General features: G+C 42.0%; 1 protein-coding gene across 11 annotated transcripts in view; it reads right to left on the bottom strand.

The window, feature by feature from the left end:
* The window catches only part of gphnb (gephyrin b), a 305,397-nt gene that overhangs the window by 19,310 nt on the left and 263,257 nt on the right, over positions 1-22,830 (bottom strand). For 6 of the 11 annotated variants that reach the window (XM_034162748.1, XM_034162749.1, XM_034162750.1 and 3 more), the window contains 7 exons: positions 15,792-15,848; positions 12,326-12,368; positions 9,806-9,943; positions 6,183-6,314; positions 4,057-4,112; positions 2,946-3,065; positions 311-369 (listed from right to left, as the gene is read on the bottom strand). In XM_034162748.1, the coding sequence (XP_034018639.1) occupies positions 311-369; positions 2,946-3,065; positions 4,057-4,112; positions 6,183-6,314; positions 9,806-9,943; positions 12,326-12,368; positions 15,792-15,848 (605 nt within the window). The remainder of the gene's footprint in view (positions 1-310; positions 370-2,945; positions 3,066-4,056; positions 4,113-6,182; positions 6,315-9,805; positions 9,944-12,325; positions 12,369-15,791; positions 15,849-22,830) is intronic. The other 5 variants (XM_034162751.1, XM_034162755.1, XM_034162756.1 and 2 more) reach the window with 2 other exon arrangements.

Raw genomic sequence — 22,830 nt, 5'->3', positions numbered from 1 at the left:
GGTAAATACAAAACATTCAAATTTACAGTGTAGCACAATGATCTGGCTCATAACAACAGCCTTTGAAAACTTCACTGTCAAATTATTCCCAGTGTGCTGACCTGACAGCAGCATCATTTTGTATGATTAAAAATGTTGTTTTTTTTTGCCTTTATTTATTTAATTTACCTCCACTAACTGGCAGAGGGTGTGTCTATTTGTGGACAAGATTACTCCAGAAGAAACACTGCCTGGTAGAAGTGTGTGAGTAGATGGGTTTGGTTGCCTGAAACAAGTTAATTTCATTGGCAGCTGTTCCTTGGAGACTAACCTGATGTCCTGGCCCGGGCGAGCCTGCACTAGGATTCGTACCTCCAGCTCTTCTGTGCCCTGAGGAAGACAAACCAGCAGTGAATACACACAGGTTATAATCAGGCCTGGGTGAGTACAGTACTCCAGGATAGACGATGTATTTATTCCATGGCAAGCTCAAGAAGGCTCTTCTGAAATCTCCTCCTCCAGTGACAGACTTCTTACAAGTTAGGACAACCACTTGTCCATTGATATTCTTAAATTAGGCAGGAAAAGTAATATACCTTTGGATGCCATGTACTGTTGCAGTATGTAGCTGCTGCCCTCACAGACAGCTGTAGTGGAATTTTTCATCAACCTCTCAATGAAAACAATGAAACATCTGGTTTGCGGTTTGCCGTTCGGACATTTGCATTGTCCGAAATGGATGTTTGCACCACCTATCGGAAGCATCTTTACCTCCATGTTAACCCACCAGGGACCGGTTTCATAAAGCGGTCTAATCTTGATTAGTCAACTAAACTCACTTAGCTGACTAATCTTTCGACATTAGTCAATGAACAAAGCACTTAGTTGGCAAAATGTTTGCGTTAGTCGACTGAAGTTTTTAGGCTGGTACAGAGGAGGCTAATCTTACTCAACAAAAATATAAACGCAACACTTTTGGTTTTGCTCCCATTTTGTATGAGATGAACTCAAAGATCTAAAACTTTTTCCACATACACAATATCACCATTTCCCTCAAATATTGTTCACAAACCAGTTTAAATCTGTGATAGTGAGCACTTCTCCTTTGCTGAGATAATCCATCCCACCTCACAGGTGTGCCATATCAAGATGCTGATTAGACACCATGATTAGTGCACAGGTGTGCCTTAGACTGCCCACAATAAAAGGCCACTCTGAAAGGTGCAGTTTTATCACACAGCACAATGCCACAGATGTCGCAAGATTTGAGGGAGCGTGCAATTGGCATGCTGACAGCAGGAATGTCAACCAGAGCTGTTGCTCGTGTATTGAATGTTCATTTCTCTACCATAAGCCGTCTCCAAAGTCATTTCAGAGAATTTGGCAGTACATCCAACCAGCCTCACAACTGCAGACCACGTGTAACCACACCAGCCCAGGACCTCCACATCCAGCATGTTCACCTCCAAGATCGTCTGAGACCAGCCACTCGGACAGCTGCTGGAACAATCGGTTTGCATAACCAAAGAATTTCTGCACAAACTGTCAGAAACCATCTCAGGGAAGCTCATCTGCATGCTCGTCGTCCTCATCGGGGTCTCGACCTGACTCCAGTTCGTCGTCGTAACCGACTTGAGTGGGCAAATGCTCACATTTGCTGGCGTTTGGCACATTGGAGAGGTGTTCTCTTCACGGATGATGCGAAGGAGATGTGTTGCACTGCATGAGGCAAATGGTGGTCCCACCAGATACTGACTGGTATCCCCCCCCAGTAAAACAAAACTGCACCTTTCAGAGTGGCCTTTTATTGTGGGCAGTCTAAGGCACACCTGTGCACTAATCATGGTGTCTAATCAGCATCTTCGTATGGCACACCTGTGAGGTGGGATGGATTATCTCAGCAAAGGAGAAGTGCTCACTATCACAGATTTCGACTGGTTTGTGAACAATATTTGAGGGAAATGGTGATATTGTGTATGTGGAAAAAGTTTTAGATCTTTGAGTTCATCTCATACAAAATGTGAGCAAAACCAAAAGTGTTGCATTTATATTTTTGTTGAGTATATTTTAGTTGACAAAACTTCAGTGTCTTACCTCAAAAAGGTGCCTATCATGTACCACCACTTGATGGATGAGGAAGGAAAGAGAGACTTGCGGCGGGAGCGGGTGTTCCAAGACCGGAATAATCCATTGGAGATGTTTACGGATGCTGAGATCAGGAGTGCTTCTCTGCTACAGCGGACTCGCAACCATGTTTGTAGCAGACCACCAACCCAGAAGTAAACAAAACTGAAGTACATTGAAGGCGTTTCTTGGAAACAGCACTTGGAAGCTGCTATGACCATAAAAATCATGGACAAACACAAGACAGCTAATCTACAAGTTTAGCTGTCGATGTGAAACGGAGACTAGACAGATAAATGTTGGACGACTAACCTTAGTCGACTAAAAAATTAGACTGATGAAACCGAGCCCCAAAGGACCTCAGGACATCACCAATCCCCTTCCCAGGGTGCGTGGATATATTGCGTAACTAACGGCTGCGTCGTGGCTGTTGTAGCTGATAACGACTACTCTAGATGACACTTGCACTTTTCAGGCACGTCCTAGAATTGACTCTGTGCTCTGCAAGGAATACGTGTCAAGTCTATTTTTGACGGAACACACATCAACCTACACAGAACACACTGAACCAGACAGGAAGTCACCCTATGGAATGAATCCGGGGAATTTTCAAAATAAAACACTGGACTACAAATTGGATTTTACTTCATTAATTCAATATGACATCACATTCAGAGGAAGTAACAAACATGACTAAAACAGATGAAAGAGTAACCATGAAAATATGCAGACGACACACCCGTGACAGAAACAAGACTTGAAAATTGAACTGAAAAAAACATTTGCAATAAGGAAAAATGACCAAATCAACAAGAAAAACAAAGGTTAGAGGTTAGACTCACGTCCTCAGACTCGCGGAGCAGCTCGGTGTCTTCAACCTGAACCACAGCGTCGGCTCCGCAGGGGATAGGGGCGCCCGTCGTTACTCTCATCACCTGGCCAGGCATCACTGTGTGGGTGGGCTGCAAAGACAGAGATGGCAGCAATGACGTGAAACGGACTTTATTCAATTCATCACTCTCACATGCTACCATCATGTAAGGTGCTCAAGTGATGGTAAATGGCAGTGAGACAAGTTCTGTGACCTTTTCCTCCCACATTTCCTTAGTGTCATTGGGGGATTGAACCTATGGCTTTTTGGTCAGTCCCTATTTCTCTAACATTTGGGTTCACAACCACGGACCGGAAACCAGGGCTTCAAACCAGCATTTTTTTCCCTTAATGCATTAGTTCCAAGCAGAATTGGTATTTTAACATTCCACCTTAAACTTGTTGTTTTTGCACTGGGTTTGAACTAAATACATTCAGCTTCGTCTCACTTTTTTTTCCCGCGATACATCACGAAATGCGTCACTTTCTCATGATACGGTTAAGTTTCAATCACCATTTTTAACCCTAACCGTAGCATAACCTCAACACCCCCCCCCCCCCCCCCCCATCATCCCAAATTTTGTGATACAACACGAAAATGTAACACATTTCCTGACGGATGAACTAACACGTTAAATCACTTTTCGTGACATCATCACGAACTTGGCAAGAGATCAGGTTGATAAAATACTGATTAATGATGTTACATTGTAAAGCTGTGTGACATAATGTGCATCTTTTGGCTAAAATTATAAAAATGTCTATACAGGCTATATTTAACTAAAGCTGCACATCAGTTAGCTGTTTTTTAAAGTGTTTTTGCAAAAAAAATTTTGTTTGTTAATTAGTTACATTTTAAAACTACAATTATTTGGGAAAAAAAAGTCACAACTTGAAGACTACAAAAAATAAATCCGCTCTAATTGTAGATGATAACATCAGCCATCTTTGTGATGCCACAAAGATCTACTGACCAAAGTTTAAAGCTCTTATATCAGGTACTTTGGTTGAGGTGAGCGCTCTGAGTGCACCTTGCAGTTCTTATGTGTGTTTTGCGTGTCAAATATCAATAAGAGCTCCTACCTGCTCTCCAGCTTGGGACTCTCCAATGATGAAGCGATCACCAGGACCGTCAGCCGCTGAAAACAACAACAAAAAAAGAAATAGTTTGACGACCCGACTCCAATTCCGGAGAACTTCAACTCTGCTCCACACATTCATAACAAGAACAAACAGAGATTTCTGATGTCCACCAATCCGGACCCAGATCACCTCCAAAATTTAATGGAGTCTTCCATGCCCTAATATCTATGTGTGATGCAAATTTGGTGAGAATCCGTGAAGTAGTTTTGACGTAATCTTTCAAAGACTATATAAAATGAAACTTGATCCAGAATTAGGATCCGGAACCAGATCACCTCCAAAATTTAATGGAGTCTTCCATGCCCTAATATGCATGTGTGTTGAAAATATAGTCAAAATCTGTGAAGTAGTTTTGAAGTAATTCTTCAAAGAGTATAGAAAGTGAAATCTTGTTCCAGAATCTGGATCCTGATTACCTCCAAAATTCAATGGAGTCTTCCATGCCCTAACATCTATCTGTGGTGCAAATTTGGTGAGAATCAGTGAAGTAGTTTTGACATAATCTTTCAAAGCATATATAAAGGGAAATCTTGATCCAGAATCTGCATCTGGATAACCTCCAAAATTCAGTGGAGTCTTCCATGCCGTAATATCTATCTGTGGTACAAATTTGGTGAGAATCAGTTAAGTAGTTTTGACGTAATCCTTCAAAGCGTATATAAAGGGAAATCTTGATCCAGAATCTGGATCCGGATCACCTCCAAAATTCAGTGAGTCTTCCATGCCGTAATATCTATCTGTGGTACAAATTTGGTGACAATCCATGAAGTAGTTTTGACGTAACCCTTCAAAGCGTATATAAAGTGAATTCTTGATCCAGAATACGGATCTGGATCACCCCCAAAATTTAATGGAGTCTTTCATGGCCTAATATGTATCCATGGTAAAAATTTGGTGAGAATCCGTGAAATAGTTTTGACATAATCCTTCAAAGCCTATACAAAGTGAATCTTGATCCAGAATCTGGATCCTGATCACCTCCAAAATTCAGTGGAGTCTTCCGTGGCCTAAAATCTATCTGTGGTACAAATTTGGTGAGAAACAGTTAAGTAGTTTTGACATAATCCTTCAAAGGGTATATAAAGGGAAATCTTGATCCAGAATCTGGATCCGGATCACCTCCAAAATTCAGTGGAGTCTTCCATGGCCTAATATATATCTGTGGTACAAATTTGGTGAGAATCAGTTAAGTAGTTTTGACGTAATCCTTCAAAGCGTATATAAAGGGAAATCTTGATCCAGAATCTGGATCCGGATCACCTCCAAAATTCAGTGGAGTCTTCTGTGGCATAATATCTATCTGTGGTACAAATTTGGTGACAATCCATGAAGCAGTTTTGACGTAACCCTTCAAAGCGTATATAAAGTGAATTCTTGATCCAGAATACAGATCTGGATCACCCCCAAAATTTAATGGAGCCTTTCATGGCCTAATATGTATCCGTGGTAAACATTTGGTGAGAATCCGTAAAGTAGTTTTGACATAATCCTTCAAAGCCTATACAAAGTGAATCTTGATCCAGAATCTGGATCCTGATCACCTCCAAAATTCAGTGGAGCCTTCCGTGGCCTAAAATCTATCTGTGGTACAAATTTGGTGAGAATCAGTTAAGTAGTTTTGACAGAATCCTTCAAAGGGTATATAAAGGGAAATCTTGATCCAGAATCTGGATCCGGATCACCTCCAAAATTCAGTGGAGTCTTCCGTGGCATAATATCTATCTGTGGTACAAATTTGGTGACTATCCATGAAGCAGTTTTGACGTAACCCTTCAAAGCGTATATAAAGTGAATTCTTGATCCAGAATACGGATCAGGATCACCTCCATAATTTAATGGGCTCTTCCATACTACGTGCAGTAGTTTTGACGTAATCCTGCTAACAGTCAGACAGACAAATAAACGCAGGTGATTATTATGTCCTTCAGGATATAAATAGTAAATCAACATGAAAACAGGATCAAACAATCCCGACTTATGTACACATTAAGAACATCAGCTCTCCTTCAGAACAAATATGGACTGAATTTGGAATTCCCGCCCTCTTCCATTATGTGTGGTTTTACCTCTCACAGCATAGCCATCTTTGACAGAAGCGGGGAAGGGTGGCAGGTTGTCTTTGGCATAAACGTCCTGAGCCAGGACTCGGCCCATCCCATCTGTGGAAGAGAAGGAACAACACGGATGTGAGGCGGAAGCTGGAGGAGAGACAGAGAGGGAGGGGGAGACAGAGATGGGGGCGATTAAAAGGCAGAGATGAGTGTGCCAGAGGTGAGTACGTTTGTGTGTGTTCACAGCCAGGTCCACAAACATTTGGTCCGTGACACAATTTTTGGATTTTTACTCTGTACACCACCATAATGGAGCTGAAATGAGACAACCAATATACACGATCAGCGAATCGTCCACACAGTCCCTCTACATACAGAGACCGTATGTAACTGGACAAAATAAGTAAAAGCATTCCTGCAGATAATCTTTTTTTTTTAAACAGGTCAGGATGGATACATGAACTTTCACAAGTCAATGAATATGTGTTTGACTTGCATTTGCATTTGGCCAAAGAAAACTGGCTTTAAAAGTGATGACTTATTCAAATTAAATCCTTATTTTTAGTTTGTCCAATTACTTATAGGCTCTAAAATTGGGAGTGACTGTGTATAAAAATAACTCCCAAAATGTTTAACAGTATTTTTGTTGAAAGTTGACACTATAAGCGCATCTCGATTGTTTTATTTCAAACCTGCTGTTGCTTCTTGCGGGGGGGGACAAACCTGTATAACTGTCCAAATACTTATGGACCTGACTGAATATGGAGACAGAGTGTGACGTCACGCGTCTTAATCTCTCTGCATGACTCACCGAGTGACCGACATGCGCCTTCTTTTAGTGATTGAGGTCGAGCGAGTTGCGCTGAGCAGCGCAGCAATCAAAACCTCGAAACCTTTGCATCCGCCAAACAAACAAACAAAAAAGACGAAGCGCTTCTGCACTGAGACAACAGCAGAGTGAGAGAAAGAGTGAATGAAGAATCGATGGAGCGTGGGCGGCGCTAAGATACTTTAAGCTGCTGTGCGGCTATATATAGCATTTCTCTGAGTCCTCATGTTGTGATGATGTGGGTGTTAATATGAAGATCTGAGCTTTGATATTAATGGGCTGAAGGAAGAAACTGTGCTATGAATAAGACATCGCAACCTCTGCTGAGGACTTTTCCTTTTAATATCAACATTTTTATCTTTAATATTCTCTTGGATTTCCACAAGTGCTATTCCTTCCCAGATAACCTTTTAAACAAAGTGTGAATGAAAAAACAACAACAAACAAACAGGTGTGAGGGAAAGCACGTAATCAAAACATCACCTACGCTGGGGTCGCATTTCGAAACGGTTACACAGTGATTATTAAAGCGAGGGAGCGTCACCAAATAATCCGCTCAAGAAATGAGCTCCATCAGACTCTTAAGACTGTAACACAGAACTCCTGCAGCCAGACAGGCAGAGGAGAAAACTCACATTAATTCACATTTACAGTCAGATCCGTAAGTATTTGGACAGCAATGCATAAAAGACATAAAGGTCAGATGTGTGAATTATTGTACACCACCTATAATGTAATTTACATAACAGCTGAGTGGATCCTTGTCACTTGATTGGTGCTTTGTATGTCACGTGACATGGATTATTTGTCCCATTTGTGCTGCGTTGCATTTAAAGTGCAATTTGGCTCCATTCAGGGCTAGCGGCCAGCAATCACCTTAGTATTTCTTCTGTTTTTCTTCTTGTTTAATGCTGGCAAATTATACAGTATTTTTTGTCTTTCTGATGCCTGATTCTGTTTTTTCTCTCTGTTTAAGGTGCAGCTCCATCCAGAGATGGGAGTTGTATTTGTGTTGGCGATCCTCCTGTCCTGTGCGCCAATAGCATTTCTTCTATATTCGTCTGTGAATTGTTCTGTGAATTGTTCTGTAATTTATGTTTGTAGCATGGCCCAAGCAGAGGGTCACCCCTTCGAGTCTGGTCTGCTTAAGGTTTCTTCCTCAGAGGGAGTTTTTCCTTACCACTGTTGCTCTGGGGGTTGGTAAGGTTAGACCTTACCTGCGTGAAGCGCTTTGAGGCAACTCTGTTGTGATTTGGCCCTATATAAATGAAAATAAATTGAAATTCATTTTGTACCATTGCACACTGTGAACCCCGCCCACTATTGCGGGCAGCGTCCAGCTAAAAATGCGGAGTTTGTTTTGGCCGACGGTTTGAAGGAGCTAATTGACGGTGCTAATTCCTGAACTGAGTTCAGCTGCAAAATATGTTCCCATTGGTGGGGATTAAACAACACGTCTTTGTACCCACGATGCAATCCAAGTTGTGACACCTAGACGCACCGCAATCTTCAAGAGCTGGTGTCAAAAAACATAATGTCAAGATAAACTTAAACTGTCAGAGGCCAATATTTGGGTGTCTCAATAGGTATTTACTGTTTAAGGGGTGTGCACCTCTCCCTTTTAAAATGATACAATACATATCTAGACGCATGAGCAATTCAGGCACAATACTTTTTATTACACAATGCTTTTATGATCCAATTTGATTCAGTGCAATATGCTGCAATCTCATACAATTATTTTTTAATTGAGATATTTCATTTTCCATGATAAAATACAATGAGACAAAATGGCCTTGCTTAAGGTGTAGCAGGTGTAACAGATTGACTAAACTGATCAGTAACAGATTTAAATAATTTGCCCAGTGCAAAAATTGCCTAATCCGTCAGACTCCGGTGGATTTGGGGCTCTGATGGAATAAGTGGACAACCAACGAATGCGGGTGTGCAGCACTTGTGGACATGAAGAAGAGACAAACAAATAACACACGGACAAAACTAACATATACCAAACATCCACAGGGAAGCTACGAACAAGTACAGGATCAAACAGTAAATAAATGTGCAACCACCAGGGACGCTCTGCGTCTGATGTCTGCTCAAAGTTTTGAGCATACACAAAACTTTCCATTGGCATCAGAGGGACACAAAAGAATATCTACATTTCATTTACATTGCTAATACTTTTCCTCAATCTGTTGCATTGTGACAGCTGCTTTACCTTCAAATACATTTTTCAAGAAAAACAGGGGCCTTCTTGATGCTTTTACTAGTGTGCTGCAGCACATTGGTGTTGCCTCTGATTCATTTTTGTTCACCATTTGGGGAAGCACTATATGCAGAAAGTGCAGCATAGAAAAAGCTGTTGTTATCAAAATTCTCCTGGTCCAATCCAGTAGGACCATTATGAACAAATTCTAAACTCATCTTAAAGTTCAAATGGGCACATTTGCCCATTATACCGCTTATCACTACTGGATATGTGCATTTAGCTTTGATGTTGCAAAGTTAACGTTTGTGTGATCCAAACTCGTGAGAGCCCCAAACCAACCTTTGAATATTTACAAGAGTTTGAAGATGTGAAAGCAACAGCAGTAGTTAACTAAGCCAAACTATCATGTTAAAATCACTAGCTGCTATCACCCGGTTGACAGTACATTTAGATTGATTCGGGGATCCGTGTATCGATGAAGGTATATCTATTACTTTAAAATGGATTTTTGTTTATTATCAGTTAATAGCTATACTTCTAGTTTTTATAGTTACAGGTAGATATCGAATTTTGAACTTTGGACAGTGGTCCCCTCACCCCTGTAGTTGATGATCTCAGTGCCCAGGACGGCAGTCATCTCTAGCACAGTGATGAAGGCCTTGTCCATGGAAGTAAGGGGGAAAGGTGACATGCGGTGCCTTCGAGCCACCTTGGTGATGTCCACTGCACTGTGACCTGCAAAAAAAGACAACGTCATGCGTGCTGCCATGAAATCAGTGTTTTAAACAAAAAAGTACATCGCAAATTCTACATTCAAGCAATTCGACTGCACAACCTGCAGACAGATCTGACTAAACTGACACAATTCAACTCAATGAAGATCCATGGATGTTATGCAATATCTCAGGAGCCACTGGTCATCATATGGTGTTAATTTTGGTGTCAAAGTGTGTGTGTGAGAAGTCATCTCATATTGTTTCTTACTGTATATTTGTTTTGTTTTTTACCTTGCGCTTTCGCAAATCAGTGATAGCAGTGTATTTTCACTTGGTGGGAATATTACTTGGGTAGATTTCTAGTGTTGATTCAAATTTACAGTAGATTTTTCAGGTATTTTGGTCAAATGTCAAAGTCAAGGAAAACATGTTCCAAAAAACAGTTGTACTAGTCGTTTGTTATGATATTTCTTTTATTCACATACTCAAGAATGTCTTCCAGTGTCTGTCTCTGTGCCATAAATGTCTGTTTATATCATTACAAACTCAACTTTTGTGCTATTGGCTGAAACTGTCCAGTTTTTGTGTTGTCCATCCGTTTTGACGCATGTGCACAAAGTGCTATAACCTTCACTGTGATAAGGACTAGGAAAGCTTGAAGTCTGCACTTCATGCCCTTCTTGGTTGCATCTTTACAGGTGCATTGTTACAGTGTGGGGTGGCACAACTATAAACCGGTGTCAGTGCTACTTATATTATAACACTGTATGACAGGCCCACAATTAATTGGACATTTAAAGGATAGCCAAAAAGTGATAAAGTTTAGTGATAAAGCTAAAACTCTTTGTATGACTTTCCACTCCCCATTTGTCCTTTAGCCCATGTCCTTTAGCCCATGTCCATTATTGTAAAGTATTGCAGTTTTGATTGCCGCACACCTTTATCAGAAGTCTTCAATTTGTTCAGGATGTTGCTGCAAGAGTTTTGACCAGAAAAAGAAAATTTGGCCATTTTACCCCAATCTTTTTTTTCAGATTTTAAAATATAATTATTTTTCAGCACTGGACTATGTAGCAGCAGTGGTGGGCACAGTTTTGCTAATCCACTAACTGCTAACGTTTTCATTAGCGGATTAGCTTTTCAGCTAACTTTGAAAACTGTCAGCAAACCAGTTAGCTTCCGCTAAATTTAGAACTGCTAACTTTCAGTCAGCTAACTTTTGTTTTGTTTTTTTTTGCTGGTAAAGTGAGTAAATATAATGCTCAAAAACATTTGTAAACCCTTAAATTATACATGTTAGTTCCTGTTTATGAATGCAGAGATAGCTAGAGATAGCTAGCACTTCCAGTTCACAGGTCAAAGCACACAAAGGCTGTTGTTGCAACATAGAGCAAAAATAAGTAAAACTGTGGACAAAAACGGTTATGTAAGCAGCTCAAAACTCAGTATTTTTATTTATTTAATTTTTGTGTATTTGTTTTGTATTTGTGAATTCTAAACACGTGAGCCGTAGCTCCGTTAACAGTTTATAAATATATAATATAGAGATAAACTGTGACTTCTAATTCTGCGTGTTACTGCTTTTGATAAAGATGATGACAGTGTTTGGGGTTTTATTTTTTGATTCATTTATTTTTCATGCGTTCGATTTGTGTTTGTGATCCTGGGAATTGCTAGCAGCCACTGCGGTGTTTAAACTCAAAACTGGCGTATCAGTAGCCGACAGCGTAATAGAATGTGGCCGCGACCGAGTCAATACCAAAAGTTAGCAGTTAGCGGCAACTTCGACTAATTTTTTTTTAGCGGTTTATCAGTTTAGCCTTATTAGTTAACTTTTCAGTTAACAGTTTAATGGCTATCGAAGCTAACTTTTTGGTTAACTGCACCCACCACTGTGTAGCAGTAATGGTTAACATTTCAGGCAGAGGAAGAAGATGCACATACGGTACATTAAATAAATAAAAATTATGTCTAGATTGACAAGAAACTGTTTTCAGGAGCTGTTGAAACCATCCGAATGGGGGAGGTGCTAGAAAGCAGTCGCATTGATCTAATAATACCTCTCTAATAATTCAAAGTAAAAGGTGCGACACAAAGTGTAACTAATGTGTAATGTACTCTCTCGCTCTCTCTTTCTCTTTATCTTTCTCTGGCTCCCTCTGCTTCTCGCTGTCTGCCTCACAGGGAAGAATCGGTGCTGCGCTCTGATTTCTCCTGACCTAATTCCTCCTGTTTAAACGCACACCTATGCTTCGGCAGCGCGTTGTGATGCTTAACACGAAAAGCCTAACAACCTCTGGCCAAACAGCATGCACGCACATGAACACACCGCGAGCACGTTCTCTCGGGAGCGCACTCTGACATTCAGACAAGATTGGGGAGTGGAGGGGGCAGTACTCACTTGATCTTAAGATATTTTCTTTGCTGCTGCATCGCGACTGCACCTACAGTCAGAGAGAGCGTGTGGACAGACAGAAAGGGGGAAGGGGGGTGTGAGACGGAGAGCAGAAAGACAGATGGCAGCTGTAGCGGTAACTTCAAGACAAACCGGGCTTCTTTTTTTCACATGCTTGAGATAAGAAGCCGTTTCCACGACAGTCAGAAGCACCGTCACACTACACTGTGCACTTTGTCCCGCTGCTAGGAGATGCCTACATCTCCGACATTCCCACTACCACCACTTTACGGGAACACTACGCCATCACATCACAAGGTGAACGTCAAACTGATAAATGCACTGACATCGAACGCTACCGTTAGGTTACAGCACTAAAAATAAATATACGGACAAAGGCAATGACATATAAAGTGACAATATTGTACCACAATGTTATAACACATGTATTAGCTGTGCTACAGTGTCACATCAAATGTAGTGATGTTGAGCTGAGATAGTGGCTGTTCAGATGTGGTGCAAGATGCTGAGAATCGCTGACATTTCAACACCAGTTGCACTTGTGCTGAACTACTTAGAATCTTGGGTAAGGTGGGAGGAGAGCAGAGTAGGTTCAAACTGGACTGAGTTTCTCAAAACCACATTGAGACGACAGCTTAAAACGTCTTTATCTCATATCGGAGCATTTGAAAACATAGCCATGTTTGCCTTTGTATTTTGTCTTTAAAAGGCCTATAAGTTATATTTTAAACAGTCATATGCTTGGAACCATTTGACATGTATAAATAGCTAATGGTGTAATGGCGTCGTGCAAGGAAAATTAAGTGACACTCCCTCTATGTGTGTTGTATCCTGAGCTTTTCTGTTCCTTGTTTTGATAGCTAGCCATGTCCTGTGGAGCAGGTGCCCCCTCCCCCATTTGGAAAGAGACAGTTGTGAGTTGCCAACGTACATCCAAGATGGCGGAGAGTAGCAAAAGCCGCTACTTCCAGAAATTCCTCCTGCCCTAAGAACCACATTCAAAGGCTAAAATGGCCTCTGATTTAGAATGTGGTCAGACTAGAACATAAGTTTTGAGCTTCTAAAGCGCTCCAACTTAAAGCAGAACTGGTGCTCCTTCTCTTCAATGTGGAGGAGTGGCAAAAAGGAAGCCTGTGCTCTTAATTCAGCTGATTGGCTGATTTGTGGGACATCTGAGAGGTCAGCAATAAGATGCTGAACTTCATAGCTGGTCTATAAACAGGTACTGCGAGTGCTGTATGGAAGACCTGCTGAAGACAGAGTCTTTAATGTCTTCCTGGTGAATTCTGGTGTTCCACAGGGATGCATTTCCTTCTATGTTCAGTGCTTGCATGGACTTGGCATTGTGTCGTCTTGTAGAGACCAATGGTGTAGATGCCTTTGTCAGTGAAGAATAGTTTACCAAGCTTGACTTTGTAGAGGAAGCTGAGTTTTCCTGAATCAATAGAGGGCTTTTCAGAAGACTTCCTGGACTCTGCCACCAACGGTGTGTCTGTATGCGATGAGTGTCAAACATTTTGAGATGTCCACTTATCTCAGCAGTGATGTTCATGTCTCTCAAAGCCCAGGTATGAGAAACAGTTGATAGAATCACGGGGTCACTGGACAGAGGAGTTTGGTCTCCAAAGGCGAATGAAGATCAGAGTTTTTACATGGTTGTTAGACTTCTATGATATCCAGTCAGCCATGAGCATGACTGGAAGGCTTTGGGATTAGGGCTTGCTGGAGAATCCTTGGGTACCACTGAAATGACTTTGTAATGAATACGCAGTTACTTCAGGGGACCCAGATGAGGCATACTATTGCAATGTAGAGGAATGCTAATTTCAACACTAACACCATGTAGTGTGTTTTCCTGTGCATGGTCCAGCAGGTGATCCACTGCTAAAGACCCCAGCAAACTGGATCAACCCAAGAGCACATCCATGTATGTTCAGGCTGCAACGCATAGATGTTACCTTTGGGACTTGAGGATGGGCCAGTGGTCTGCCTCATCCTATCTCGGCTGGAGATAGGACTAGGCAGGCAGAATATGGGTGTCTGGTTGGACACCCATATTCTGGTGTCCAACCAGAATATGGGTAAAAACAGCCACTAATGCCAGTTTTGGCCTTAGACCAGAATAAACAGACAGCGAATTTTGGGCTTAATTACTGAGGTACCTCAGGTTCAGCTGCCATTGAGCATTTTTTCCTGAAATTTGACTTCTTACCCACATGAAATGGCCCCTCACAACATATCATTGATGTCATATGGTTGAGTGTTAGGATAAAGATGGTGCTGTGCTGCAAGTATGCTTTTGAGAAACTCAGTTAGTGGGAAGGACTTCATTTGTGAAGGTGAATCACAAGTTACACTCAAATACACTAAAGGATTGGCAAGGAAATGGAAAATCTGAATCTGCTATATTTCAATATAGGTCAACATGAGCCAAACTGGGCACAGTGAAAATAAGAAGATTCAACCAAAACCAGCCCGCTGCAGATGTTTACATTTGTTTGCATCTCTTCGGGGAAATCCAGGTGTAGTGTCGGTCTACCTGTGTGTGGTTCTGCGCTATATACATGCATCTGATTCGCCTGCATGTCCTTCTCTCTGGTGTCTGATAGTCCTTTCTTTGGTTGCAACAGTTAGCATCTAACCCATGTGAACTGCAGGCACCTCAATCGAGTAAGTCAGGCGTGGGCAGTGTGTGGAGAACCGAAACACCCGTGATGAAGGTGAAGGTCTCTCTAAACCCCTTTGTCTCTCCTCCCCTTCCTCACCACCATCAGAACTAGGCTACTGTGACACCACTGGGCACCAAACAGCCAAGGTGATAGGGTGGGAGATGGGTATGGGCGGGGCGGGGCGGGATGGTCAAAAGAGTTGCAAGGAAGAGGAAGGATGGAGAGAGTGAGAGAGAGAGTGACACAGAGATGAGAAACAGAATGGCGTGGTCCCACAGCCCAGAAGTAACAAAGAAACAAAAAAAGCACAGGCGAGACAGACTTCACTAAGCTACAGAATCAAGACAGCGGAAAAAAGGGTAAACGGTGAGAAAGAACGAAAACAATAAAGAAACCACTTGAGCGGCCTGATGGCATCTACTGAACAAGACATCCAGCACACCAGACTACTGGAAGCAGAGCATGTTAACTGGAAAGACAGAAACAGAAGTAGACAGACAGATGAAGGGACATCGCACGGGGGGGACGACAAAGAGAGAAAGAACCCAGACAGACATTGTGAGACAAAGAGTGAAAGACAGCCGGAGAACAAGAAAGAGATCAGTGGCAATAAACAGAGCAACGGACAGATTAGAGGTACATATAGAGCAAGAGAGCTGGAGAGATGCGAGGCAAGCGGGAGGAGGGGGTGAAGGGGGAGGGACACAGAGTGAGGCATTTGTATTGCGCGCTCCTCAGAGGAGGGTGAGGGAAGGGCAGGGGTGGGGGAGCGGGATAGTTACTCGAGAGCTGAAGGTCCTCCTGCGATCATCTTTAAGCCCCTCCAACCTACACTGGAGCTAGTGGAGATAAAGCATCGAATCACAGGCATCAGTGCATCTGTCCCGGCAACCACAACACTACAAACAAACAAACGAACAAAAAAAAGAACCATACAGACGGACGGATGGACAGACAAACAGACAAGCATCCACAATGACAAGAAACCCTAGCAGAAGAAGGTAAGGAGGGAATTGGAACAGACAGAAAAGTAGGGAAGGAATTCAATAGGTGAGTTTAATTTTGTTAAGATTGTATTTTTTTTGGTACTGAACGATATTAAGAATATTACCTCTGATAGGTGACTTACGGGGGTTGGGCACTGTTGCGTCCCCTTGCCAACAGGTGAAGCAAGATAATCTCAGCGAGTTTGACTTTGAAACAACGCAGGCTAAATGTAACACAGCAGCGTTTCACCTCAAACCAACATGGCAAATGCAAGTAGATTTCAATAAACTTTCACAAAAAGCACCTTCAGGGTGACCCAGTTACTCCAATGAACTGGACAATAATGTAAAACATTTATATGTAGCTAAGTTACACGCGGTTGTAATGTCTGAAAGGTCAGGCACCATTACCACATCAACGTGGAACTGCACCAGGTCCTGGACAGCAAACACCCAGACAGACAACTTCTCAGTTGTAGCCATCTATCTCTTGCGTCCAAACAGCCAGTATGGTGGGTCTTGTTCAGAGAATCGCACCACGTGGCCAAAGCGGAGTAGCTGATGTTCCCTCAATATGCAACTCCTCATCCAAGTCTTCCTAATTAACTGCTTGCTTGACACAAAGTCAATCCATTGGTACCTTAGGATTCTCAGAAGAGACCTGACACCAAAGACAACCAGTCACTATCTTAGGTCACTAAGTCTAACAACCACATAGTCAGACATGAAGTCAGAATCAGAATCAGAACAGCCTTTATTGGGCTAGTATCCACAAGAATACAAGGAATGTTCTTCAGGTGGTTCAACACCAGCCGTTCAAAAGACTTCATGACTACAGATATCAGGGTGATGGGCCTGTAGTCATTTATTCCTGTTATGGAGGATTTCTTTGGTACAATAGTGGAGCATTTGAAGCAGGAGAGGACCTCACACAGCTCCAAAGATCTGCTGAAGATGCGGGTGAAGATCAGCGCCAGCTGATCAGCACAGGCTCTTAGTCATAAGGAAGAGACACCATCAGGTCGTGGAGCCTTCTTGATCTTTTGTCTGCAAAACTGCTGGCATACTTCCTCTTTGCAAATCCTTAGTGAAGGTGGGGTTGCAGAATGGATGGGGAAAGAGGTGTCCAGGGGGGCAGGTCGTCTATTGTTTGGGTGGGTGAGATGCATGTGAGGGTCTCCTTCACACCTGGTGTAAAATAGGTTCAACTCCTCAGCCAGTCGGGGGTTCTCCACAGGGTGGGGACCTCGCAACACAGGGTCGCAGGATCGTTGGCTGAGAATTGTTTTTTCAGCCTATCACAGCTCCTCTTTGCTACTCTGATCTCCTTTGTCAACATGTTTCTGGCCTTCTTGTACAGGAGTCTGTCTCCAATTCTGTAGGCCTCCTCCTTGGCCTGGTGAAGCTGCAATCCATGCAGTCAAAACAGGCCTGCAGCTCCTGCTTCGACTCATCCATCCAAAGTCAGGACTTTGACCTTCATTCTCCTACAAATGTATTAGCATTTCCAGATACCTCTATCCTGGCTGTTTGGAAGACTGATCGTAAAATATGGACACATAATAACACATCTTTTTATTTTTTTGTTGCCCTCGGTACAGTTGATCTGGGACAGATCCACATATGGTGCAAGTTTCACACCAGATACCCTTCCGGACACAACTTCAGTTCTACAGGTCTTGTTGTTCCAAAGAGGCCTCCCAGTTGAATAGTAACTAGGTCCTACTTTGGCTCACTTCTGCTATGTGACAGGATCAGGTGTACCTGGAGCAGTATGCAGAGTTTATGGTGAACAATCTTCAGTCGATGTGTGGGGAGTATGTTCCACAGAGTTTAGCAGTTGAAAGTTTACAATGAATTGCCAAATTTCCAGGACTGGAATCGGAGTGTCTGCATTTGCAATGGTCTGGGATCAAGACTAAGATCCAGGATTCCAGTGACTTCCTAGACTCAGCCATCAGAAGTGTATCGGTATGGGGTGAAAGTGTTGAACTTACATTTGCTTATCTCAGCAGTGACATTCATGTCTCTGGATACTCTGCCTTTGAGATCAAGAGACATCTAGCAACATCTTATGGAGTCATGAAATTGTTGGACATGTTGTATGGCTGGGGGGGCCTGGCTGCCTTTTTGTTTCTGTCTTTTGTTTTTCCTTCCAGGTGGTGTGCATTTGGGACTGAGTGGCTGTGTAGCTGAGTTTATCAGGACCTCACCCTGATCACCTGAGGCTGATCACCTGCGGCTCGTCAGGACTCACAGCTGTGGTGCATCTACATGGATTGGAACATGGTGGCATTTAAGACTGGAGTACACAGTGTGTATTTGCCAGAGACTAGACCTTGTGACCAGACGGGTGAGATCGTCATCTCTAGAGCCATCTCCCATCAGTGGATGCAGAGAACGTCCAGGTTTGATGCATGGTCTGTGAAAGAGGAAGGGGTGAGGTCTCACACTCGTCAGCACACTTCCTGAGGTACGTTAGATTTTGTGACTAACATTTATACAGTCAGTAAATGTGGTGTCCCTCACACCTTATTATATTGAGCTGTATGTTAGTCGTTTAAATCAGCTTCCACTGCAGTGGAGTTTTGTGAACGGGGTGTTCTATGCCTGCAGGGTGGGAAGCTGATTTGCAATTAAGCCAGGAAGTGTTTGCTGTTTGTACACCTTTGAGTGGTCTCTCTGTGTGTTGAGTGTGGACTCACATAATGATTTCTTCTTTCACAGACTCGGTTTGTCGCGGCCACCTGGGGGGTGTTGGCGGGGTCCTTGGGTCCGAACTGGTTCTGGCTCCGGACCGTTTTGTGCTGCTGGGAGCGCACCGCAAATCCGCCACGCCAGACCGCGCACTTATTTGTTTGTATTTTTTCACATCACTGTTATGTTTATTAAACTCAGTTATCCTTTGTACCGTGCTCTGCTTATTTTATACTGGGTCCTTCAAACGCTGGTCAGTTCTCCGGGCTGCGTCCGACACATAACAGGACAGATGCGTTTGGTGATGCCGGTATTATTGCAAGAGAATGAAAGTCCAAGTCTTTAGCTACCTGGTGATTCTTATCTCACTGTATTGTTGACAGGATTGGATGATGACCAGTGACCTAAGGTGATGAGTGGATGTCTTTGGTATTTGGTCTCTTTGGATGATCCTTGGGTACCACTGAAATGATTTTGCATCAAGCAATTTTCTGTGCATGATAAGGCAAGGGTAAGTTCACATTTCACCTGACTGTGGATAACAGACAGTTATTTTCAAGAGGTGACCATGGACTGGCTGTCTTCCTGGGTGGTTGCCATTCAGGACCCAAGGTGGTTCTGCAGTTTAGTGGATGCGGCTACAATTAATTTGCATGGACTTCTATTTCTACCGGACATCGTTACATCAACACAGGTGTTTGTTCAATGCAGAGTCATATTCATTAAGAAGCAACAGTGGCTGTGGGGCCACCAGGACCCTGTGACTAACAAGAGGTCTTCATAAATCCCATGCAAGCAAAAAGCCTACTTTAAACGTGCCTGCAGGAACAAGCCCAGACATGTCCCACTGTGCCAACATCCCAACTTTACTATACTATACTCAGTGGTGGGCACAGCTAACCAAAAAATGAGCTTTGATAACAGATAATGAGCTAAATGAAAAGATATCTTTTATAAAGCTAAACCGATAAACCACCCAAAAATTTATCGGAAACTGCAGAAACCGATAACTTCCAGTATTGTCTCCGGTACACTTGCAGTTACTAACAAGCTGATTTTGAGTTTTAACACCACAATCCCTTTTGGTAGCATCAAAGGTGACTACAGACCCAAACAATGAGTGAGCACTTCTGTCTTTGAGCCCCCTGCTGGAAGCTCCTGTTTACTACATAACTTCCAGCAGCGACGCAGTTGAGAGGGGCAGCGAAGCTCAACTCTCTACTCAATAACAGTGTTGCCGTGAGGCGGAGGTCTTGGAAAATAAAGCAGTGCTGACTTATTATGGTTTGGTTTATAACTAAAATTAATACTGATTGAATAACTCCATTAATGTCAATTCTGTCATTTGTACAAAGTTAAAATATAACATATCTTTTAATGTTGAATAATGCACTAATTTTGAAGTTTTGTAACAAACATGGACAGATGGCAAAGGATTATGGGTAAAATGTGCCTCTGCCAACACTGATTGGTTGACCCATTCATTCTATGTAAACCAACACGTTAATGTGAGGTGTGTCGTGTGTTGGTGTTTACAGATAAATGTGCTTTTGTAAAATATGCCATTTTTTATTTGTAAAATTTTTATTTGACATAACCGGTGTCAAAATAAACAGAACACTGCCAACTACTGGATGCTCAGTACTAGGGCAAATACTGCCATGAACACTACTGGCCAGTAGATGGCAGTAGAGACTGTGAAAACCTGCCAAAACAAAATTCCAGATAATCCCTGTCAGCTACGTTAAGATGAGTAGAATTTAATAAACGCAAACGGAATTTCAGACATCTTATATATATTACTCTGGAACAAAGACGACAGACAGTGTTTGACATAAGCAGGACTCTAATAGCAAACAGGAATCGATTGCTATGATTCCAACTGAAAATAATGGAGGAGCAACCTGAGCTGCTTCTGGCATTTTTACATAAAACAAACACAATAACGTCTATAAACTCAGAGAATATATTCACAAGAGTTTTAGGCACAATATACAAAGAGTTTAATGCTGTTGTCCATGTGGCGCCTGATCAGAGCGTCTCAAATGCATTTCTTCTGTCGTGAATGCACCTGAACACAGCATGTCCACACTAAAACCTTCAAAATGAGTGCATTATTTTAAAACTAAAACATATATCTGATATTTTCACTTTATAAAACTTCAGACGTGACGTTAAAATTAAATAACTTGTCCAAAATTAGTTTGATTAAAATTTCAACCATAACTTAAAAATGTATGTCTCTGGATGACTTGGGTGATATTACCAGCGTATCAGTATGGGGTAAAAAAAAAAAGAGCTTTTTTCTTTTTTGTGACCAGTTCTCCTTTGCCTGCAGAGGATAGAGTGGTTTCTTCTAGAACCAGCTCTCCTCTGTTTACAGAGGATGGAAGTGCACATCTACTATAAAACATTAATTTTAACTGATTTTAGATTTCATAGAAGTTTGTAACTATTCAGCTTGTTTACCACATCTGCAAAAATACGTTAGCGGTCTAAAAATTATTGGACCAAAACTTATCGGAAGATAATTAGTCTGATGACGGTTTTCAAAGTTATCTGAAAAACTAATCCGATAAGGAAAACATTATCTTCTATAATTAGCGATTAGCGGAACTGTGCCCAACACTGACTATACTACATTGAGATATAAAATAAGGGCTGCAAATTATGTTACAAGATAGCAGCATGGTCCCAAAAAATAAGGTGCACTGGTCTTCACCTGTCTCTATCAGAATGCTAAATGCGTGCTGAATTTGTGAGTAGGCCCACTAACTGACTGACCCCATTATGCCTATGCAGGCCATAGTAACCACAGGGAAACACACAAACTGTTTTTAAATGGTCTGCAGACAAAATCAGGTTGCACTTAAAGGTGCCGTCCCTTTGGATTTTTTTGCCATTTAAGTCATAAAAGCATTTAATTCCTTCGACATTAACTTTGTTCTTTAGCATTCAAATAAAGGATTCACACATTTATATTGCCAACATGATCAATATTCACCTTTTCTGGAAACAATTTAGGACTCTGCTTCATGTGGGATAAAATAGAGACAAGCTGCCACGACACACTGGGAAACTCAAGTCAGCCACTTACCACGTGATGATGCAATACAAATGTATATTTTCCCCAGGAGGTAACTGGAGACCTTGGAACCAAACGGCCTCGGTAACAGCGGTATCGATATGATCTCCAAGCCACTACATTGTCTGAACCGCTACAAAGCAAAGCGCGTTTTCTGCAGTGGACTTTAAGAAAGGTTGAAGAGTACACCCATACAGTGTTACAAATGACGCAAAAAAAAAAAGAAAACAAAACAAAACAGGAGATTAAATTTTGTGTAGTGGTTCCAAGATTGTAGTGATTCCAAGATAACTGATCCCGGGGGCGCATGTTTCCAAGGTCTTTAGAAGCCTCCATGATTGTACAAAAATGCACATTGTATTGCAAGGTGTGCAGAGCTACTAGAACTCAGCATTTCGAGCATGTTCAAAACTTCTGTGATGCGACCGCTGGGGTATTTCCTGTATTACATCATAATGTGCATGGCGTGATGTTGCACAGATGCACAGATGTTATACAAGCAGAGTGACACATACAGGGGTGCACAGGTGTGCACGCACACACACAGACACACATTTGCACTTGCCAAACAAAAGGCTCTTGTTTGAGCAGACAAAAATAAATATATAACACACTCACCTGTGGCTAAAGTCCACCAGACATCCATTAAGACTTTGTGTGCACTGCAGTAGAGATGCACATTGAAAGCCCAAATAAAAGCAGCTGAAATGATTTAAAAAATAAGAAATACGTGACTTTCAAGGTGTGCATGGTGTGCAGGGCATGTTGGAGCGACCGCAGTAAGGAGAAAATGGAAAATCTTATTGCATGCAATAATGATTCATTTCCACAGTTTGATTCATTTGTGTGCATTAAGTAAATGTCTCAACAAGTTCATGCGGCCACTTAAAAAAGTGATGTGGGTCACGTATTTCCATGTTTATTATCGATGGAGACACAGGGTGTTGTTTTCTATCTCAAGTCTCTGCACATGCTTTGTAATTTGGCAAAGCACAAACACATGTGAGTAAACTGGGGTTGCAAAATTCTGAGAATTTTCAAAATTGGAAACTT

Source organism: Thalassophryne amazonica, chromosome 21, assembly GCF_902500255.1.
Source record: "Thalassophryne amazonica chromosome 21, fThaAma1.1, whole genome shotgun sequence".
Taxonomy (NCBI): domain Eukaryota; kingdom Metazoa; phylum Chordata; class Actinopteri; order Batrachoidiformes; family Batrachoididae; genus Thalassophryne; species Thalassophryne amazonica.
This window is presented reverse-complemented; position numbering and strand designations above follow the sequence as displayed.